Here is a 17,495-nt window from a genome sequence, read left to right as displayed (position 1 = left end):
TTATTATGTTACAAACAATCGGGTTGAGAAACCCAGGTTTCTGTCTCAAAAAGTCTGGCTTGTACTGTTATTGGATTCAGCTTCCATCACCCTCAGACCAATGGTTAGGGATGATGGGAATGAAGTTCAGCAGTACCTGGATCATCACAGGTTTCTCATGCTAGCACATGCAGAAGAAAATGTATTTTGGGAGGCAGCCTACCTTTTTGCACTTTTGTGTCGGTCTTTTTTCTTGGTGTCCCAAACAGGGACAACCCAAGACCTTTTACTGCCTCAGGTGCTGTAGCAAACACCCCTGTCCATGTCGAGGTGCATAAAGTACCCCAGGTCAGCCAAGTTGTTTTGGTACCTCAGAAAAATCCCAGAAGCATTTTTCTGAGGAATTAAAAATTCAGTAATAACAATACATAAAATGACAAACAAATCTGTGGTTCTTTCATGACACTCAAAAAAAGCTGGCTAGCCTGGCTGAGGCAACCACCTCTGTTTGTCTAATGGTGGAGCTGCCCCTCCCAGTGTAATCAGAAGGCCCCCCCATCTTTTTCATTGCAATGTATGATTGTTTGAGCTCATGATGCTACCAGGAAAGTCATACGTGATCCCGCTTTCAATAATATTTGCACCTTCAAAAGGCTTGGAGTGGCCACACCACCATTTCCCATCAGTGTGTATCCACTAACCTTCTTCCGAAATTTCCCAACTTTTTATACCACAAATGTCGGGGCCGGGGATTGTTCTGCTTCTCTTGCACTACACAGCTTCTCCAGACAGCATTAATGAGGCAGCATTGGGGAAGCATCGTGGAACAGGAATAAATCCACCAACTATGGCACATTGCTACCGCTCGCAATAAAACACCAATCTGGCCGGGGTCCATAGCCTGTTAAAATGTCTGAGCGGCGCTGCACCGCCTAGGCCACGCCTTCCGCCCTACAAGCCCCGCCCCATACCCTGGGAGGTGACAAGTCGATCTGGAGTTGAAAGTTCTGGTATTCCAAAAGAGTTTGTTTTCCTGGGCTAAGCCTTGTTGAGTCCCCGGCTCACATCCAACTCTTCTTGGATGGCCTTGGGCAAGTCACCAGCTCTCAGAGAGTTCTCTCTTATGTGCAAAAAATTGAACACGTGTGTGTTGAGGGGGATGAGAATCCTAGAATTGTAGAGATGGAAGGGACCCCAAGGGACATCTAGTCCAACCCCCTACAATGCAAGAATCTTTTGCCCAACTTGGAGCTCAACCCATGGCCCTGAGATTAAGAGATTGATCGGGTTGCCAATTTAAATAAAACATCGTGGGGGGGGGTGGGAGTAAGCCCCGCCCCGAACAGTGGATCATATACGCACACTATTTGAATGGCCCATCAACTTGTGGTGGGGCAGCCCCCTCAAATATTTTATTGGGGGAGGGCGAAGACTCCTCGACTCCTAGGAGTTGGCTCCTATGCTACTGATTGAACTATCCAGCTATGCCTCCGACCACATCATCATGCAATAATCGCGCTGGAATCCTTCCAGCCCAACAATAAAAACAATGATAACGAATGGCATTTCTGACCGCGGGTGGTGGCTCTCGAGGCGATGCTGGTGGGATCCGGACACTCCGCACCGAGGGGTGTGGGTGTCTGTAGCGCTCTCGCGCTCTCGCTCTGTGTGCGTGTGTGTATGTGTCCCGGGCTGCAATGCAAAGGGCTCTTGCACGGGCCCGCCAGCCGGCCTGTCTGCCTTCGCCCCCGCCCCGCGGTCCTCCCACCCCAACGCAGCCGCGATGATGAATGGAGATTTGCCGTCGGACGCACCTGCTGCTGCGTCAAACAGAGTTTCGCTTTCTTCCCGCTTTGAACTCCCCGGGACAAGGGGCATCAAAGGGATTTTTGGGCGGTTAGGAAATCAGATAAAGGGGCTTCACCTGCCCCGCTGGCCCCTTGGCTAAAACGGGAGGGCGGCGTGGCGCAGGCAGCAGCGCGGGAGGAGGGCGCGGGGAAGAGTTCTCGTCGGGGTTGGGCCTAGGCGGCTCGAAGCGCCTGCTCCTTCCTCGCCCTTTCTGAGGCCTGCCCTCATGGACAGCCCCAGCCTTCCTGCCCCCGTTGTACTAACACCAAGGAGTCCAAGCTCGCTCCGCCCCGTCCACAGGATCGTTTATCATTGGGGTTTCGTTTTGAGGGATCCCCCGTCCCGTCCCCCCCGTTTGTAGCAATGGGGCACCGATGCCCATGAGGGCGTCTGTGGCTAAAGAAAGGAGCGAAAAGGAAAGGGGAAGAAAGAAGAAGGGAAAGAATGACAGGCAAAGTGTGTCTTCTTGCCGCCTCCCAATTTGATCTGGTTTTTGTTTTAATGAAGCCAGGTTTGGGGACCTGGACGAGGAATGCTGCTGAGGAAATAATATCCAGCGTGGAAGAAATTCTGAAAGTGTTTATTTATAGAAAGAGCTGGAGCTCTTTAAAAAGAAAAGGGAAAACAAAAGCAAAGCAATCATCCTTCAATCATAAAATTTTGTCACCAAGAAGGGTTTCATTTCATATGACTCATGCATAGTTTCCCTCTCCCTTGCTTTTTATGCCAAGGCGGGAAAACTTCAAAGGAGACAAATGTAGATGAGTTGATTGACAAATACCCGTACATTGCAAACTGGGGCTTGAGCCTGGGAGACGAGTTCAGTTTGCCAGCTCTTCCATCAAGGCAGATGAATGTCTGGAGGCTCCCTTTATGTCCCTCTGTAAAATGGGCACAGTGATGATCTGTGTTGCAGGCAGTGCTTGTGAACAGTGATCTCCAATCATCTACAGATCTTGCTGCAAAGTCCGGCAGTCTGAGTTCTTCATGTTTACTCAGAGAGGTAAGTGCCACTGTTCAGTGAGATTTGTTCACATGTAAGAGTATAGGACTACAGCCTCACAATGCAATCCTATGCATTTACTCAGAAGTAAGTCCCTCAGTGTTCACACTCTGAGATAAGTATGCAGAGGATTTCAGTCTACTCTTCACAGTTGTGTGGCTGCATACATTTAAAGCTCACAACTTCCCCCACAGAATCCTGGAAACTCTAGTTTACCCCCTCACAGAACTACAATTCCCAGCACACTGTACAAACTACAATCCCCATGATTCTTTGGGGGAAGTTACATGCAGGAGTAAATTTCCTATTTAGTATCATGCACCCAGCAACAGGAATTTATCTACTTCTCTTTATGCTTTTTGTTTGTAAAGAACTTATGTTGTAGGCAGCACTGCCTCCTCAGGATACTGTACTCTTGTGCGCTGCAGAAGGTCTTTTGATATGTTTTTAATAATAAAAATGCTTTCAGAATCAGAGTACTCCAAATCCTAACACTGTTCTTGGGAAAGAAAAAGTATTTTTATTATTGTTCTAAGTGCTCAAAGCACACTGGAATTTGTTTTTGTGGATTTGGTTTTTGATGTGAATATTTTCATCTTACGATTGGGGTTGGCATGGGGATTGTTAGATATTTTAACATGATTGTGATGTTGGTTTTGCTAGCTGTCTTGAGTTTCTTTTGAAAATTAAGTTTTTTAACAACAGGAATAAATAAAGCACTTCATGCAACACGGTTCAACAATCTTTAGAGCAGTGGACAGGCTGGGCAGGTATTATCACCCACATAGTACAGATCAAAGGGTAAAGCTGGCCCATGCCTACCAAGTGAGCAAGAGGCCTAGAAGAGCTATGGGGGGCGGGAGGTAATTTGGCTCATAGCTGGTGCCCTTGACTGCTGTGGTACACTAGCTCACCTGCACTTCCTTATAACACAAAGCATAAGAGATTCTGGGAGGATCTACAGCAGGGGCACCAAGCTTTTTGGGCTAATGGATACATCTGGAATTTTGAAAAAGTGTCATGGGGGTCAGTCACAACATGGTTCCTCGGAGTTGTGGCATAACACAAATTGGCTGCCATGTGGTGTTTGTAGCAGAGGCCAAGCCAGTTTAAACAGGGACTGAGCAGAGAGAGCAAAAGTCTCTCATGCATGAATATTTACTGAGACCTTTCACAGGTGCAATAAGAGGCCATGACAGGCACATTGACGCATGTGGGCAACTTCTGATGTCCATGCACACCTGTGGTCATGGACTGGGTGGATGTAGAGGAATGGTGGAAGGAACCAGCTGGGGAACCACCTAAGAGAAAAGGCTCAGAGCCTGGGGACTGGTGGTGGCATGACGATGAGTGGTTAGAGTGAGAAGACTGGGATGAAGAGGTGTCGGCAGCTGAAGGGGTAACAGGGCTTAGTGAACTGGGAGAGCCTGTGGCAGAGGGAAGTCCAGAATCAGAGGCAGAAGCTGAAGTGGGAGGAGGGAGACTAAGGGGCAGAGATGAGTCAGGCTGGTGAAGAGTCATGGGTATCGCTCCCTCCTGCTGCGACAAACTCCCCTCTTTCTCTCACACACACCCCGTCTCCCAAAACCAGAAGAAGGCTGAAACAGTTGGAGCAGTGACCAGCTGCATGCAGGTGCAGTCTCCAGTTGCTTGGGAAAAGCCCTAGAGAGGAGGGGACTTTCAGTCTCAGCAACTGATTCATGGGGCAAGACCTACCGGGTATGAGCTGCTGTGCTCATTAGGCCTGACACTCAGCCAAGTCTGTGAAGATCGTGTTTTTGCTAATAAAGAGTTAACTCCAACTTTGAATGGTGTGATTTACTGCCAATTCACTCTGTGACACCTGCACAGTCTGGGCATTTCTTTCTGGTATCAGGCCTAGATATGGTCTAGCCTGTTAGAAATGTTAGACAGCCAGGCTGAGAGCAACATCTCCATGCGTTTAAAGATACAGAGGGCAGCCTGGCTGACCATGACAGATGCTATACAGAGATGGTGAAGTGCAGCTTTGGCAGCCTGGGGAAGAAAGATAGAATAGGCCTGACAGGGCAAGGTTGTGTCAAACCTGGATCCCAGTATGCTGAATATGTCAAACTGATTACAGGCTTTTGTGGGTTGCAAAACCTGTCAGTAGGGATTGTGCCACTTCTTTTAGGTTCTGTGTGGAGCAAACTCTGTTGTTAAACAATCCTGGTATTACATAGAAGAAAATACTACTTTCACGGGTGGAGATGTCAAGACTATCTCCAAAGCTGGTTTTAGCCCCTGAACAGTTCTTTGTCTCTCTCATGTGTATGTATTTATTGAAGGGTGGGTGGGTGTGTTGATGGTTATGTGATGGGCATTCTGCACATGCTCAGAGGCTAATGCTAGTACTTGAGTGAAATGCCTGGGTTGAATCCAGAGCTTAAGCTGAATGAGTGGAATATAAAGTAAAACAGTGTTGTTGTTGTTGTTGTTGTTGTTGTTGTTGTTGTTGTTGTTGTTGTTGTTTATAGAATGCATATGACAAAGAAGAATAGAAACCGAGCCCTTGCTTCCAAAATGAGAGGAAAGGAAGCCTTTGGGGGCCTAACTAGAGAGAGCAGCTGGGCGCTTGCTCGCTCCCCCCCCCCCCCCCGCCACGGGCACTACAATGGCCTAGGGTTTTATTTTTAGCATTCAGACGAAAGCAACCCCAGAAGGAGCCCCGACGGGGTACAATCAGCCGCTTTGCTAGCAGAACCCCAGGAGGCAGCTTTAAAACCCTGACCGGAATCTGGGATCTCGGTGAGGGCACGGCGGCGAGCAGTTTGTGCCAGGCTAAGTAAATGGCCTTAGCAGGACTGGTGGGTAAGCGAACCCTGCCTCTTATCAGGGTCGGCTCCTTTGGAGCGCTTCCCTTCCGCCTCCCCCTGCCTCCCCGGCCCGGTCCCTCTGTCCGGGCTGCCGGAGGGAGATGGCAATCGGTGCGCTCGGAATGCGCCGCTTGGCACTCACTCAGCCCCCTCCCCCTCCGCCCTCTCCCTCTCTCTGTCTTTCGCCGTCCCCTCCCCGCGCTCCGCTTTGCCTGTCAGGGGGAAGCAGCCTCGTCCGTCTGTCCCTCCCTCCCAGCCTGGCTCTCCTCCTCCGCCCGGGACGGGGCTGAGGAGCAGCCGCTCGCCGGAGCCCGCTCGCCCTGTGCGCTCTCGCTCCGGGTCTCGCTGCGCCTCCGAGGGCGCACGGTGCGCCGCGCTGGAGAAGGGACCGGCGCTGGAACTGCCGGCCGCCTTCCAGCTCCGCGTTGCTGCCTGCCCCCACCCAGGATGCTGCCCCCGTCCCGGACCCAGCTGGGGCTATTCTTCATCCTGCTCTGCCCGGCCAACATCATCGGGCTGTGGTGGTGAGTAGCTGAGCCGCAGCGCCCCGAGGGCGAGTCCCGGGAAGGAAGGGGCTCTCCAAAGGGGAAGGAGAAGAACGAGGAGAAGATGGAACGTGGGCCAAGGGAGGGCTGTTTGCTCTGCGCGCTGCACTCGCGCAGGGAGAGAGCCTCAGAGGAGTGCCGTCGGGGCAGCAGTCAGCCCCACGAACCGTTTTCTAGACTGGAGAGGCTCGGAGGGCTACGGGGGCAGTTTTGGGGAGCTGGGATGTCCGAAGAGGAGAGGTGTTTACGAATCCCGTGGGGAACGCGATCTTTGGCCAGAACTGGCTTTCAAACTGGGGCTGCTTGTAGAGAGGTCATGTTGGATGTGAGAATCCTCGACGGGGCAGGCATTATCCCAGCTCCATAGATGCACAGGGTCTTAAGGAGCAGAATCCACCACCACTCCTCCAGTTCCACAGGGTCCCATGGAATCAGTAGTACTCTGGGCTTCAGAAACTTTATAGTGTGAGGAGGACAGAGAGACCCCCTCAAGAACCCAACTGAATTGCAATTATATGCACGTATTCCCAGCGACCCCAAAGAACCCATAGAACTTCAGAGAGCGCCTCCCCTCCCAAAAGATTTTTCTGCCTTAGCTTCAGATCTTAGAACACTGACGGATCTCCACAGAGCTGTCTCGTTCCCACCCACCTCTTCACTTTTCCGAATCTCTCTCCCTTCGAGTCCCACCGAAAAGCCCTCCAACCTGAGGGCGCCCCTTCTTTCTGTAGCCCTACCCTCCTCTGCTCTTCCCGCCCCATCCAAGTCCCCAGGGATCTTCAGGTAAACGCGAGTCGCTCCTGTTGGGATGGGGCAGCAGACGCCCGGCGAGCGCTGAGTTGTCCTCGGGCTACATTCCTAGAGAAGGCAAGCAGGGGTGGGTGGCTGGCTGGATGTCGAAGGCGAGGAGACCGACCCCTTGTCGAAAAGCCTCCGGATCCTTCTGGAGAGACGGGCGGGGGGCACCTTGCCTTGCCCTCCCCCTCCAGTAAGTCAACTTTAATTAAAAAGACAGGGAGCAAGGAAAACGCAAGGTGACTCGGAGAACGCCCACCCCCGGTTCTGCCCCCCCTTGTTGTGTGGGGCCTTCATCAAAGTGTGCGGGGGAGGTAAGCCAGGGAGACAGAGGGAAGGGGCAGGCGAAGGGGGGTTCATTACACGAACGAGCCCGGAGCTGGGACCCAGCCTCGGAAAAGCCCAGGTATCTGTCGAAACATGACCTATTTAAATCTATTAAGAATTTCACCCAACCTGTCCTGATCCCTTTTTAAGTGCTTTCCAGGCTCGCTTCCTTCCATGCAATCCGGGACATAATTCATTAGCTAAGGTGATTCATCTCGACGTTGTCACACTTGCCTGACCTCCAAAATCAAGCCCTGAAAGCATAACCCTTTCCCTGCCTCCCTCTCACACCTCTTTTCCTGAGGGAACTTGTTTCCTTCCTTCACTGCCTGGTTGTCTCAGCCAGCTCCTTCCTGGAGCCTTCAGAAGTTGGAGGAGGTTTGACCCATGAGATATGGACCCTTAACAAGTTTTGAAGGCTTTTAAAGTAAAAGGGTGGGATCTGCTTGGCATGCAGAAAGTCCCAGGTTCAGTCCCATGCATCACCAACCAACAATTGCTCCATCATAAGCATCTCCTCCAGAGGAACCCAGGGCCATTTATCTAGCTGAAAGCCCAAGCCAGTTGGCACAGGAGGGAAGGGTGCTTTTGCACTCAGGTCCTGCTTGCAGGTTTTCCACAGGCATCTGGTTGGCCACTGTGAGACCAGGATGCTGGACTGGACATGCCATTGGCCTGATCTAGCATAGCTCTTCTTGTGTACAGGGGCTACAACTACCATCTCCTGATCTCTCCAGGCATGTGTCTTTGCTGGTCCTGAAGAAATAGACTTGACTTGCAGGTGTGCTTGCCACACATAGGGTTGGTTCTCCTATATGGGGTAAGGGTGGTAGCTCTGTGCTGGAGCTTCTGCTTTGCCTGTAGACTGCCCCAGGTTCAATCTCAAACATCTCCAAGTAGGGGAGGGCATCTCCCATCTGAAATCTTGAGAGCTAATGTCAGTCCATGTAGACAACACTGAGCTAAATGGACCAACAGTATGATTTGGTATAAGGTAGCATCCTATGTTCCTGTTAATGTATGCATGTATCCAAAACTTAGAGGCTGGTCACTGAAAATGTGAAATGACTTCATTGAAAAGCACTGGGTTTGAGGTGATGCCAAGCCATATGAAAGTTCTACTCATCAGCAGTTAATTTTGGACGACCTATTCACATGCGCAAATTACTTGATGTTGCAGCCATCGACAGATGACCAATGGTGGCACCTTTTTTGCTATGTATGTGTGTGAGTTCTCACCAAATAAACAGGAGCTTCAGCAGCTGTGCACAGACTAATACTAATTGCATTCTACTGAAAAATATCTAGGCAAGTATGGTGAACCTAAAATGACCAAAAAGATCCTTGCACGTACGTTCATATACATAAAATCAGACTTTTGTGCAGTCATAGTCAAAGAGAAGTCAGAGGGACAACCTAACCCTCTCAATCAGAGAATTGTTCCTGGTCTTCAGAGCTTGGCAGCCAGCATGAAAGCAGAAATACCAAGTGATCCTTCACCCATAGGACCTAGGGCCGAAGTCCTCATTCACTGATTTGATCCCCAGTTCTGCCAGTTCATGCCCCAGTTTTTCTCTTCCAGAGGTGCACCTTGCTTGAGTTTGCTGCAGCAAGAGAAAAGAGCTTGGTTTTAAAATTACAGCAATAGATGGCTTTTCTGCATAGAGAATCAACAGTTTGGTGTCCCCTTTAGGTGGGAGATGCACCTTTCCCTTAGCACTGGGGCTACTGAGCAAGGGTAGGGTTTATTTGCTTGCCCTTTGAATCCCTTGTTCCCCCATAGTGGGTGCTTCTGTTTGCTTCTGCCTTTCTTGATCCCAGGCTAAGTTTAGGAGCAAACTCCTTTATTTGGGGTGCTTGCCTTTGCATTCTCTCCTGGTCTTCAACTGGTGGGTCGGAACCCAAAATCAGATCATGGCCTGATCTAAGGTGGGTCACAACAGCCACAGTTCTACAAAAAAAATAAGTAAATGAGTCCCCAAATGCATGTTTGAGTTAAGGGTGGGTCCTAGGTCTGAAAAGATTAAAGATTATCCTTTAGAGCAGTGGAGCCCCACAACTCCAGTCACCACTGACCATTAGCTATGGTTGTTGGGGATGATGGGTTTTTTAGTCCAACAACTCCTAGAGACCAAAGGTGGAAGACTATTGTTCTAGCGTCTAAGGGCTGCTTCTTCCTGCAATGTTGATCTTGCAAGGAAGCCATTCACATCCACACAGTAGCTGCTCCAGACAGTGGGCTGGAGTGTGCCCACTCAACACCCAGGGCTGGCTCAATATGTTTTGGCACCTGCATTAGAAAAGACAAATGGCACCATCCTTCCCCTTTAAATAACATGGGGAACAATCCACAGGAGACCCTATCCTGTTCAAGCCCATTGAAATGAATAGGAGCTGCACCAGAGTGCATCTTGTGCAGCTCTTAGTCATTTCAGTCGGGCCTACACAGGAGTCCTAGTGGATAGTGCCTCCTTATCAAGGCTAGTGTCAGGAGCTGGCATTGTTGGACACCTACTGAGCCAATACACTAAGAAAGGACTGACTTTCACAGGACTGGTACAATCCTGTATTATACTGCCTGAGATGGGTGGACACAGTGGCGTAGCGTGGGGGGTGCAGGGGGGGCGGGCCGCACCGGGCGCAACATCTGGGGTTAGGGCAAATCCATGGGTTAGGGGGCGCAAATCCATGGTTTAGGGGGCGCAAATCCACGGGTTAGGGGGCGCAAATTACTTGCCTTGCCCCGGGTGCTGACAACCCACGCTACGCCACTGGGTGGACAGACCATGCTGCCATCTCCTTCCATCACCTCCTCCTCCTCCAGCAGCAACCCTGGCAAGCTCAATGCTGCTTTCCAATGAATGGGCCTTTCTTCAGAGTGAGGCATTGTGGGAGAGCTTGCCCCAGAGAGTGAAGGCATCGCTGCCACGCTGCTGTGACAGTAGCAAGTACCGTTTAAAGCCACTTGAAGAGTGCTTGCCACTGTCATGTCAAGGCAGCATTAGGACAGGTGCTCTCCAGAAGGAGCCCTGAGGGAGGACAAGAGTGGGAAGGGAGCAAGGGACATGGGCACAAAGGGCCTCTTGCCAAGACCCTCTAAAATAACAACTGGAGCTGGTCTGCCATATTTCTTTGTCTCCCACATGAGCTCCTCTTAAGGACACCCCAAACCAGCTACTACTGCTTTGCATCATAGCTCAGGCAATTCCCAAGACATGCCACCAGACACTCCCAGCAGCATCCTAGGACAGCACGGGAAACAAGCAAGCAACATGGTAGAGGGCCCAGTTTTGTTGCCTGGTGCCTGCTGCTAGTACACACCAAAGAGCTTGCCCTGCCTCTTTGAGCTGTCTCTGCACAGTGGCCATCTCGTGAGAAGGCCTTTGTTGCACTCGGGGGAGGCCTGGACCATTGTTTTCTTGACTTAGGCAGGATCACAACACCAAAGGTTTGAGAACCCCTGCTGTGGAGATTTGTGAATTGATATTAAATTTAATACACACCAGGAGGATCACACTGGGTTTCTCTTTTGGCACCAGTAGCATCAGGAGGAGTTGCAGCAGGGAAGGAGCTGGGAGTATTGCACGAATACTCAGTGCATGTCAAAACTAGGCACAATTGCTAACTCCCTGGAGCTACTCTTTTCTCCCACTGAGTGACAAGCATGGCGTTCTGCTGCTGACCATTTCTAGACATTTTTGTTCCATCCTTGCCATGTCCCCCCTTTCCGCTCTCATACCAAAATGTTTGCTATTTTAACACATACATTTACACTCCTAAGTGCTTTCTTTTGCTCATTTCCCCCCAGAACTCTGACAGTGATGGAGCTAGGCCTGGGGTTGTAGTTGTTGTTGTTGGTTGCAGGAACATTTTGGCAGCTGAAGACAGGGGAGAGTGGAATGGACAGCTACAAGCAAGGATGCAAAAGACCCAGAGCTGGAACTTGACCAGGATGCTCAGGATTAAAGCAGTTGGGATCTTGGATGGCAAAAGAGAGCTGGAGACTCATCTGGAAGGAGAAACTGTGACCGTCTTGTGTGTATTGGCAGAGATCGAGCTGGAAGCTTAAGGGGATAATGCAGAGGAGGGCAGAGGTTCAGCATGGGTTGGCTTCTTCTTGGCTTTTGTTTAAAATTAATTTTAAAAAATAACCCAGCTGCAAAACAGTGAAGAAAACAAGCCTGGATGCAAAAACACATTGCACAAAGAGTCTGTCCAGGCTATGCTTGTCGACTTTAGTTCTTGATCAGGAAGGCTAAATCGATCCAAGAGAATGGATAGGTCTTAGCACTTTAGCTTTGGCTTATCGGTGTTGGTGTGCTCCTGTTGCAAGGAAGAGGCGAGCAGCAGTTAGTGCTGGGAGTGTACTGACAGCGCTGTGTCTGTGTGTGTTCTGCTGCTGCACAATGCAAACAAAGGCAGCTGCATGCTTAATTCAGCTCAGCACCCCAAGACCCCCCAAGATGTGTGAAAGAAACACCAGCTTTCTAGTTAAGAAGAATGTGATGAAAGGTTTTTAACATGGGTAACGTGTAGGTAACATGGGGTGAACGCTCAAAAGAATTGGTCCAGAGATGAGGTCCAGTGTTCGCCCATCTAGAACAGGTGTGTTGAACCTTTGGTCAGTTAGATGTTGCTAAACTGTTGGCAGTGATTGTTAGGGCTGATGGGAGTTGTAGTTCAGCAACATCTGAAGGGCTGAATGTCCCTTACACTCTTACTAAATATTTGCCCTTGCTATGATTAGAGGAAGGAATTGCTCCAAAGAATCAAATGCCTAAGTAGGGGACAGGCCATAGCTCAGTGGCAGAGCATCTGCTTTGCTTGCAGAGTGTTGCAGGTTCAGTAAGTGGCATCTCCAAGCAGGACTGGAAGAGATCCCTGTCTGAAACCCTGCTGCCAGTGAGCATAGACAATACTGAGTTAGACAGACCTGTTGACTAACTCAGTATAAGGCAGCTTCCTATGTTGTTTAATTTGCATATTTTATCCAGTCCTCAGAACTGAGCTTTTCTTAGTGAATAATTAAAGTTACATTGCAACACAGATTTTTTATTATTATTATTATTATTATTATTATTATTATTATTATTATTAGTGCTATTTTTCTAGAAAAATAGGTGCTGAAACTCACCATGAACACCTCCCTTGTTCTCTTAGAATGGCAAAAAGCCCTTATTATTATTAACAGCCTACTTTGGTGAAGTAAAGCATACTGTGATGCCTGCAACAGATAGAGCATCCGTGGCTGTGTAGCAGAGAGCAGGTGAGCTGTAGAGTGGGTCCCCATGCTTAATGAGAAGTATGTGTGGGCAGCAGTCACTCACTGGGACCTATGGAAACTTGCCCTCTTGAGGAACTGTTTAAACAAGGGATGGAGAAGCTGTGGCCCTCCAAATGTTCTTGGAACTCCAGCTCCCATCAGCTGCAGGTAGCATGGCCAATAGTCAGGGATGATGGGAGTTGTGGTTCAGCAACATCTGGCGGGGACACAGATATCCTATCCCTAGTTCACACTGTAAGGTACTCCTGGGACCACAACCCCTGAGATTATTTCTGCCTCTGATTTATTTCCGTTTTCCAGAGGTGACTCAGATCCAGAACTGCGTAAAACAAAAACTGCAGTCCCTGGCAAGACCATAGGCACTTAGTCAGAAATAACCCAATACGTTTCTGTATCTGCAGCAGAAAATCCAAATAACAAACTCTCTCCTAATTAAAAAAAAAATCCCAAAAAATTAATTCAGTGGTAGCCATTTTGGGCTTTGCACTGACACCCACCATTTTTTGTCTGTAAACCCTCCTAATGTGGATATGACTACTTCCGCCATAGGGCTGGGCCTGTCAATGTAGCTTCTGGTAAAAGTGGCCCTGTGGGGTATGTAATCATGTAAAATAATGCTGTTTGTTTATAGATTAAATTTGCATCCCACCTGTTTGACATGAAAAAGCACTTGGGGGGGGAGCTAATGATGAAATGAGGGAAATATACAGCAATCTAATAATAATAATAATAATAATAATAATAATAATAATAATAATAATAGTTGTACACCTTCAAAAAAACAAGCCAAACTGGCAGTAGCTGTTATCATACTATGAAGTCAAAGCAGCCATAACATCTCTCAACAAAAAGAAACAGTAAGAGATCTGGATACATTTTAAAAATTAAAATATGCGTGCTGAAATAAAATGGTCTTCACTTGTTTCCTGAAGATCATAGGTGAGCGGCTCTGCTAAGCTTCTCCAAGGAGGGACTTCTTCCACAGTAGTGGTGCAAGTGTCAAGATGGGCTGCATCTTGTGCCAGGCAACCTAACTTTGAACAGTCCTAGCATTTAAATCAGAATCTTACCTGATAACCTTAATACACTAAGCTGAACACTCCACTGTCAGAGGCAGCAACACTTCCAAATACTGTACCAGTTGCTGGAAACTGCAAGAAGGGAGAGTGTTGATGTGCTCAGGGCTTCCTTGTGGGCTCCCCGCTTGCATCTGGTTGGCCACAGTGAGATGAGCCATTGGTCTGATCCAGAAGACTCTGGATTCTTAACATACTGAACCAGACCATTAGTCCATCTAGTTCAGCTGACTCTCTGGTGTGCTGTCCTTTGGGTTGTGGGGTGTGAGACACAAAACAAATGTATTAGGGATATATTTAATTTAGCTCTATCAGATTCTAGTGGAGAAAAGTGTATGAACCTTCACACTCTCCGCCAGAATCTCTGCTGGTGTAAAGAAATGGAAAGGTGCTCAGTTCCTCAGGATCTGGCTTTTCCTGGAGTAATCTAATCACTCGTAAAAAGCTTGGCCACGGTTACTGTGGACTCTGGGCACAATATATGATTGATCTCATCCAGTGGTTTTGACATTATCATGCTCCTTGGGGGACAAGAAAACCCTAATTGCGTCATCTCAGATCTGACAAGATGTACTTATTCCCACCACAGACAACTTGGCAAAGGAAACCGACCCCTTGATCTGAGTAATAATGGATCATATAGCTGCAGAGATTAACGCCTTGGACAGTCAGCACTGGGGCTTGTGGGAATGCAGACTGAGATTTAATAGCCGCAGGATTGTCCCAGGAGGCTGTGCTCTGGATCCCGAAAGGGGCCCACAGTCTTTGAAGTCCTCCTTCTTTACAGGGACATGATTTGAATAGAGAAAGGAAGCATCTATACAGAATTTATCAGTAGCCAGCAGGGGGCAGCAAAAGAGGCAATGGGTGGCAAAGAGTATCATTCCAGGTTCTGAAGCAGGCCAGCTGTGTAGGATTTGTTAAGCCACGCCTTCTTCTGTTATGTCCCTCCCCTTGAAGCCTCATTGGACAATGCTGGGTCCTCTTTGGGAACAGGAGGACTCTCACTTAACTGCTTGTCTAAAGGGATTTTGTTTACTGAGGAGAATATTATTACCTCCCTATCTTAAAAATGGTAGTTTCGAGTACATAGCAATGAGCAATAGGTATATGCTGCAGGAGGGGAGATGGATTTAGTCTAACTGTAGGAGTAGGAGCAGTGGAAGCTTCCTTATACAAGGCCTAGTATTCCCTACCTGGGGTAAAGCTGGTAACTCCTACAAACTGGAGATGCTTAGAATTGAACCCAGGATATTCTACATGCAAAACATGTGCTCTGCCACTAAGGCATGGTCCTCCCCAATCCTAAATAGGTAAACTCCAGAACCTGTTCTCCTTGCAAGTAAACACAGCCACTGGTTGCAATTGCAATGAAGTCCCATATATAATGTTTATATCCAGCAAAAGGTTAAGCATTTCAAAGACCCTTTAGACAGCAGCAACCCATTTTACAGGTGGGAATACTGACACAGAGATGACTTGTTCAAGTCAGCCATTGATTCTGTAGCAGAGTATGGAGTCTGTAGCACAACCAACTTGAAAAGCTATCTTGGGACAGCCATCTTGGGAGAGAGAATTGTCTCTCTCTCTCTCACCACCTACACCCACAAAATGCAAGGCAGAAGGAAGGGAACTGTCAGGAAATTCACAATTGCTGGCTGAGGATCCAGACCGCTCCATCACCGTTAAGAACAACCCTGTTGAATCAAACAAAAGGCCTGTCTACTCCAGCAGACATGAGGGCCATAACCTCCCATTGTTGTACCCCAAAGACTGGAAGTGGGGGGATTACCATTGTAAACAGCCACTGATAGAGATTCTCATTTTAGGCATTCTTGCTTGTGCCCAAACTGCCACTTAATGTAGTATATTAAAAAAAACAACCCAGTTCAGAACTGCTCCTCCCCTTCTAATAAAAAGGGTAAACATAAAGGACCCCTGGATGGTTAAGTCCTGTCAAAGGCAACTATGGGGAGTGACACTCATCTCGCTTCAGGCCGAGGGATCCAGCGTTTGTCCAAAGACAGCTTTCCGGGTCCTGTGGCCAGCATGACTAAACCACTTCTGGTGCAACGGAACACCGTGCTGGAAGCCAAAGCACATGGAAACGCCTTTTACCTTCCTGCTGCAGTGGTACATACTTATCTACTTGCACTGGTGTGCTTTCCAACTGCTAGTTTGGCAGAAGCTGGGACAGTGGGAGCTCACACCGTCGCGCCTGTTGGATCAGGCCAGTGGCCCACCAAGTCCAGTGTCCTGCTCTCATAGTGGCCAGCCAGATGCCTGTAAGAAGTCTGCAAGCTGGACATGAATGCAGCTGCACTCTGTCCACTTGTGATTCCCAGTAACTGGCATTCAGAAGCATTACTGCCTCCAACTGTGAAGGCAGAGCAGGGCCATTGTGGCTAGCAGCTAGTTATAGCCTTGTCTATCTTTTAGCCATCCCAGTCAGTGGCCATCACTGTGTCCGGCAGGAGTGAGTCCCATAATTTAACCCCCCTACCACATATGGGAAGTACAGTGGTACCTCAGGTTACATACACTTCAGGTTACATATGCTTCAGGTTACAGACTCCGCTAACCCAGAAATAATGCTTCAGGTTAAGAACTTTGCTTCAGGATGAGAACAGAAATCAGGCTCTGGCGGCGCGGCAGGCCCCATTAGCTAAAGTGGTGCTTCAGGTTAAGAACAGTTTCAGGTTAAGTACGGACCTCTGGAACAAATTACCGTATTTTTTGCTCTATAAGACTCACTTTTTCCCTCCTAAAAAGTAAGGGGAAATGTGTGTGCGTCTTATGGAGTGAATGCAGGCTGCACAGCTATCACAGAAGCCAGAACAGCAAGAGGGATTGCTGCTTTCACTGCGCAGCAATCCCTCTGGCTGTTCTGGCTTCTGAGATTCAGAATATTTTTTTCCTTGTTTTCCTCCTCCAAAAGCTAGGTGCGTCTTGTGCGTCTTATAGAGCGAAAAATACAGTAAGTACTTAACCTGAGGTACCACTGTATTATACTCACTGATGCGTATGCTGAGAACGCATCTATATTATGTTCAGTGGTAGGGGAGAGGAAACCTGTGGTCCTCCAAATGTTAAATGTTGCTGGACTACAACTCCCAACATCCCTGACTATTGGCCATGCTGGTTGGGGCTGATGGGAGTTGCAGTCCAACCATCTGGAGGGCTACAGCTTGCACAGCCTTGCTCTATGGATTTTGGTGGTAGTGTATCCTTACTACATCAATATAGCAGTCAGTATTATTATCTCCAGGTTGTAGATGGGTAGATTGAGAGAGAGAGAGAGATCTACCTATGGCTGTCAAGGGAAGACACAGGAAAGGCAAATTTCAAACCAGGGATTCACAACTCATTGTCTTAGCCACCTCACTACACCAGATCTCTGATCTAGTGAAACAAGTATTTTAAAAGCATAGAATTTTTCAGTCTAGACAAAGCCTCACTTTCCTCTTCTCCCTTGCCAATGGATCCTGAACACCCTCCAATTTGAATCCTCCCAACAGTCACCCCCCCCCCCGCCCGTAGAATCATGTCAAATCGTTTGAGCCACATAGATTTTGGTTTCACAAATGTATTCCTTCTCTTACAGGCCCCTCTTGGTCTGTGCTTCTGGCATTTTGTAATCTAGATGACATGAGTTTATTGGTTTATTTAGCCAATTTCTGACTCATGGGCAGATGCAACACAAGAAGCAAATTTATCTGGTCTGTGGCAGATAAAGGCATGGCACACATTTTGCCCACTGTTTCCACTGAAAGAAAAGAAAATTGTGTTCAGTTTTTGTGT

The 17,495-nt window shown here is 48.4% G+C and overlaps 1 protein-coding gene across 4 annotated transcripts in view; it reads left to right on the top strand.

Moving 5' to 3' along the window:
* Positions 1-2,015: 2,015 nt before the first annotated feature.
* The window catches only part of WNT6 (Wnt family member 6), a gene marked incomplete at its 5' end in the record, with an annotated part of 44,896 nt that continues 29,416 nt past the window's right edge, over positions 2,016-17,495 (top strand). For 2 of the 4 annotated variants that reach the window (XM_083624660.1, XM_083624661.1), the window contains one exon: positions 2,016-2,830. In XM_083624660.1, coding sequence (XP_083480786.1) covers positions 2,815-2,830 — 16 coding nt within the window. Of the gene's footprint in view, positions 2,831-5,640; positions 6,192-17,495 lie in introns of those variants that run through there. The other 2 variants (XM_083624659.1, XM_083624662.1) reach the window with 2 other exon arrangements.

This window comes from Podarcis filfolensis (assembly GCF_964270895.1).
Source record: "Podarcis filfolensis genome assembly, chromosome: 1".
Taxonomy (NCBI): domain Eukaryota; kingdom Metazoa; phylum Chordata; class Lepidosauria; order Squamata; family Lacertidae; genus Podarcis; species Podarcis filfolensis.
The sequence above is the reverse complement of the archived record's forward strand: the minus strand, read 5'-3'. Positions and strand labels throughout refer to the sequence as shown.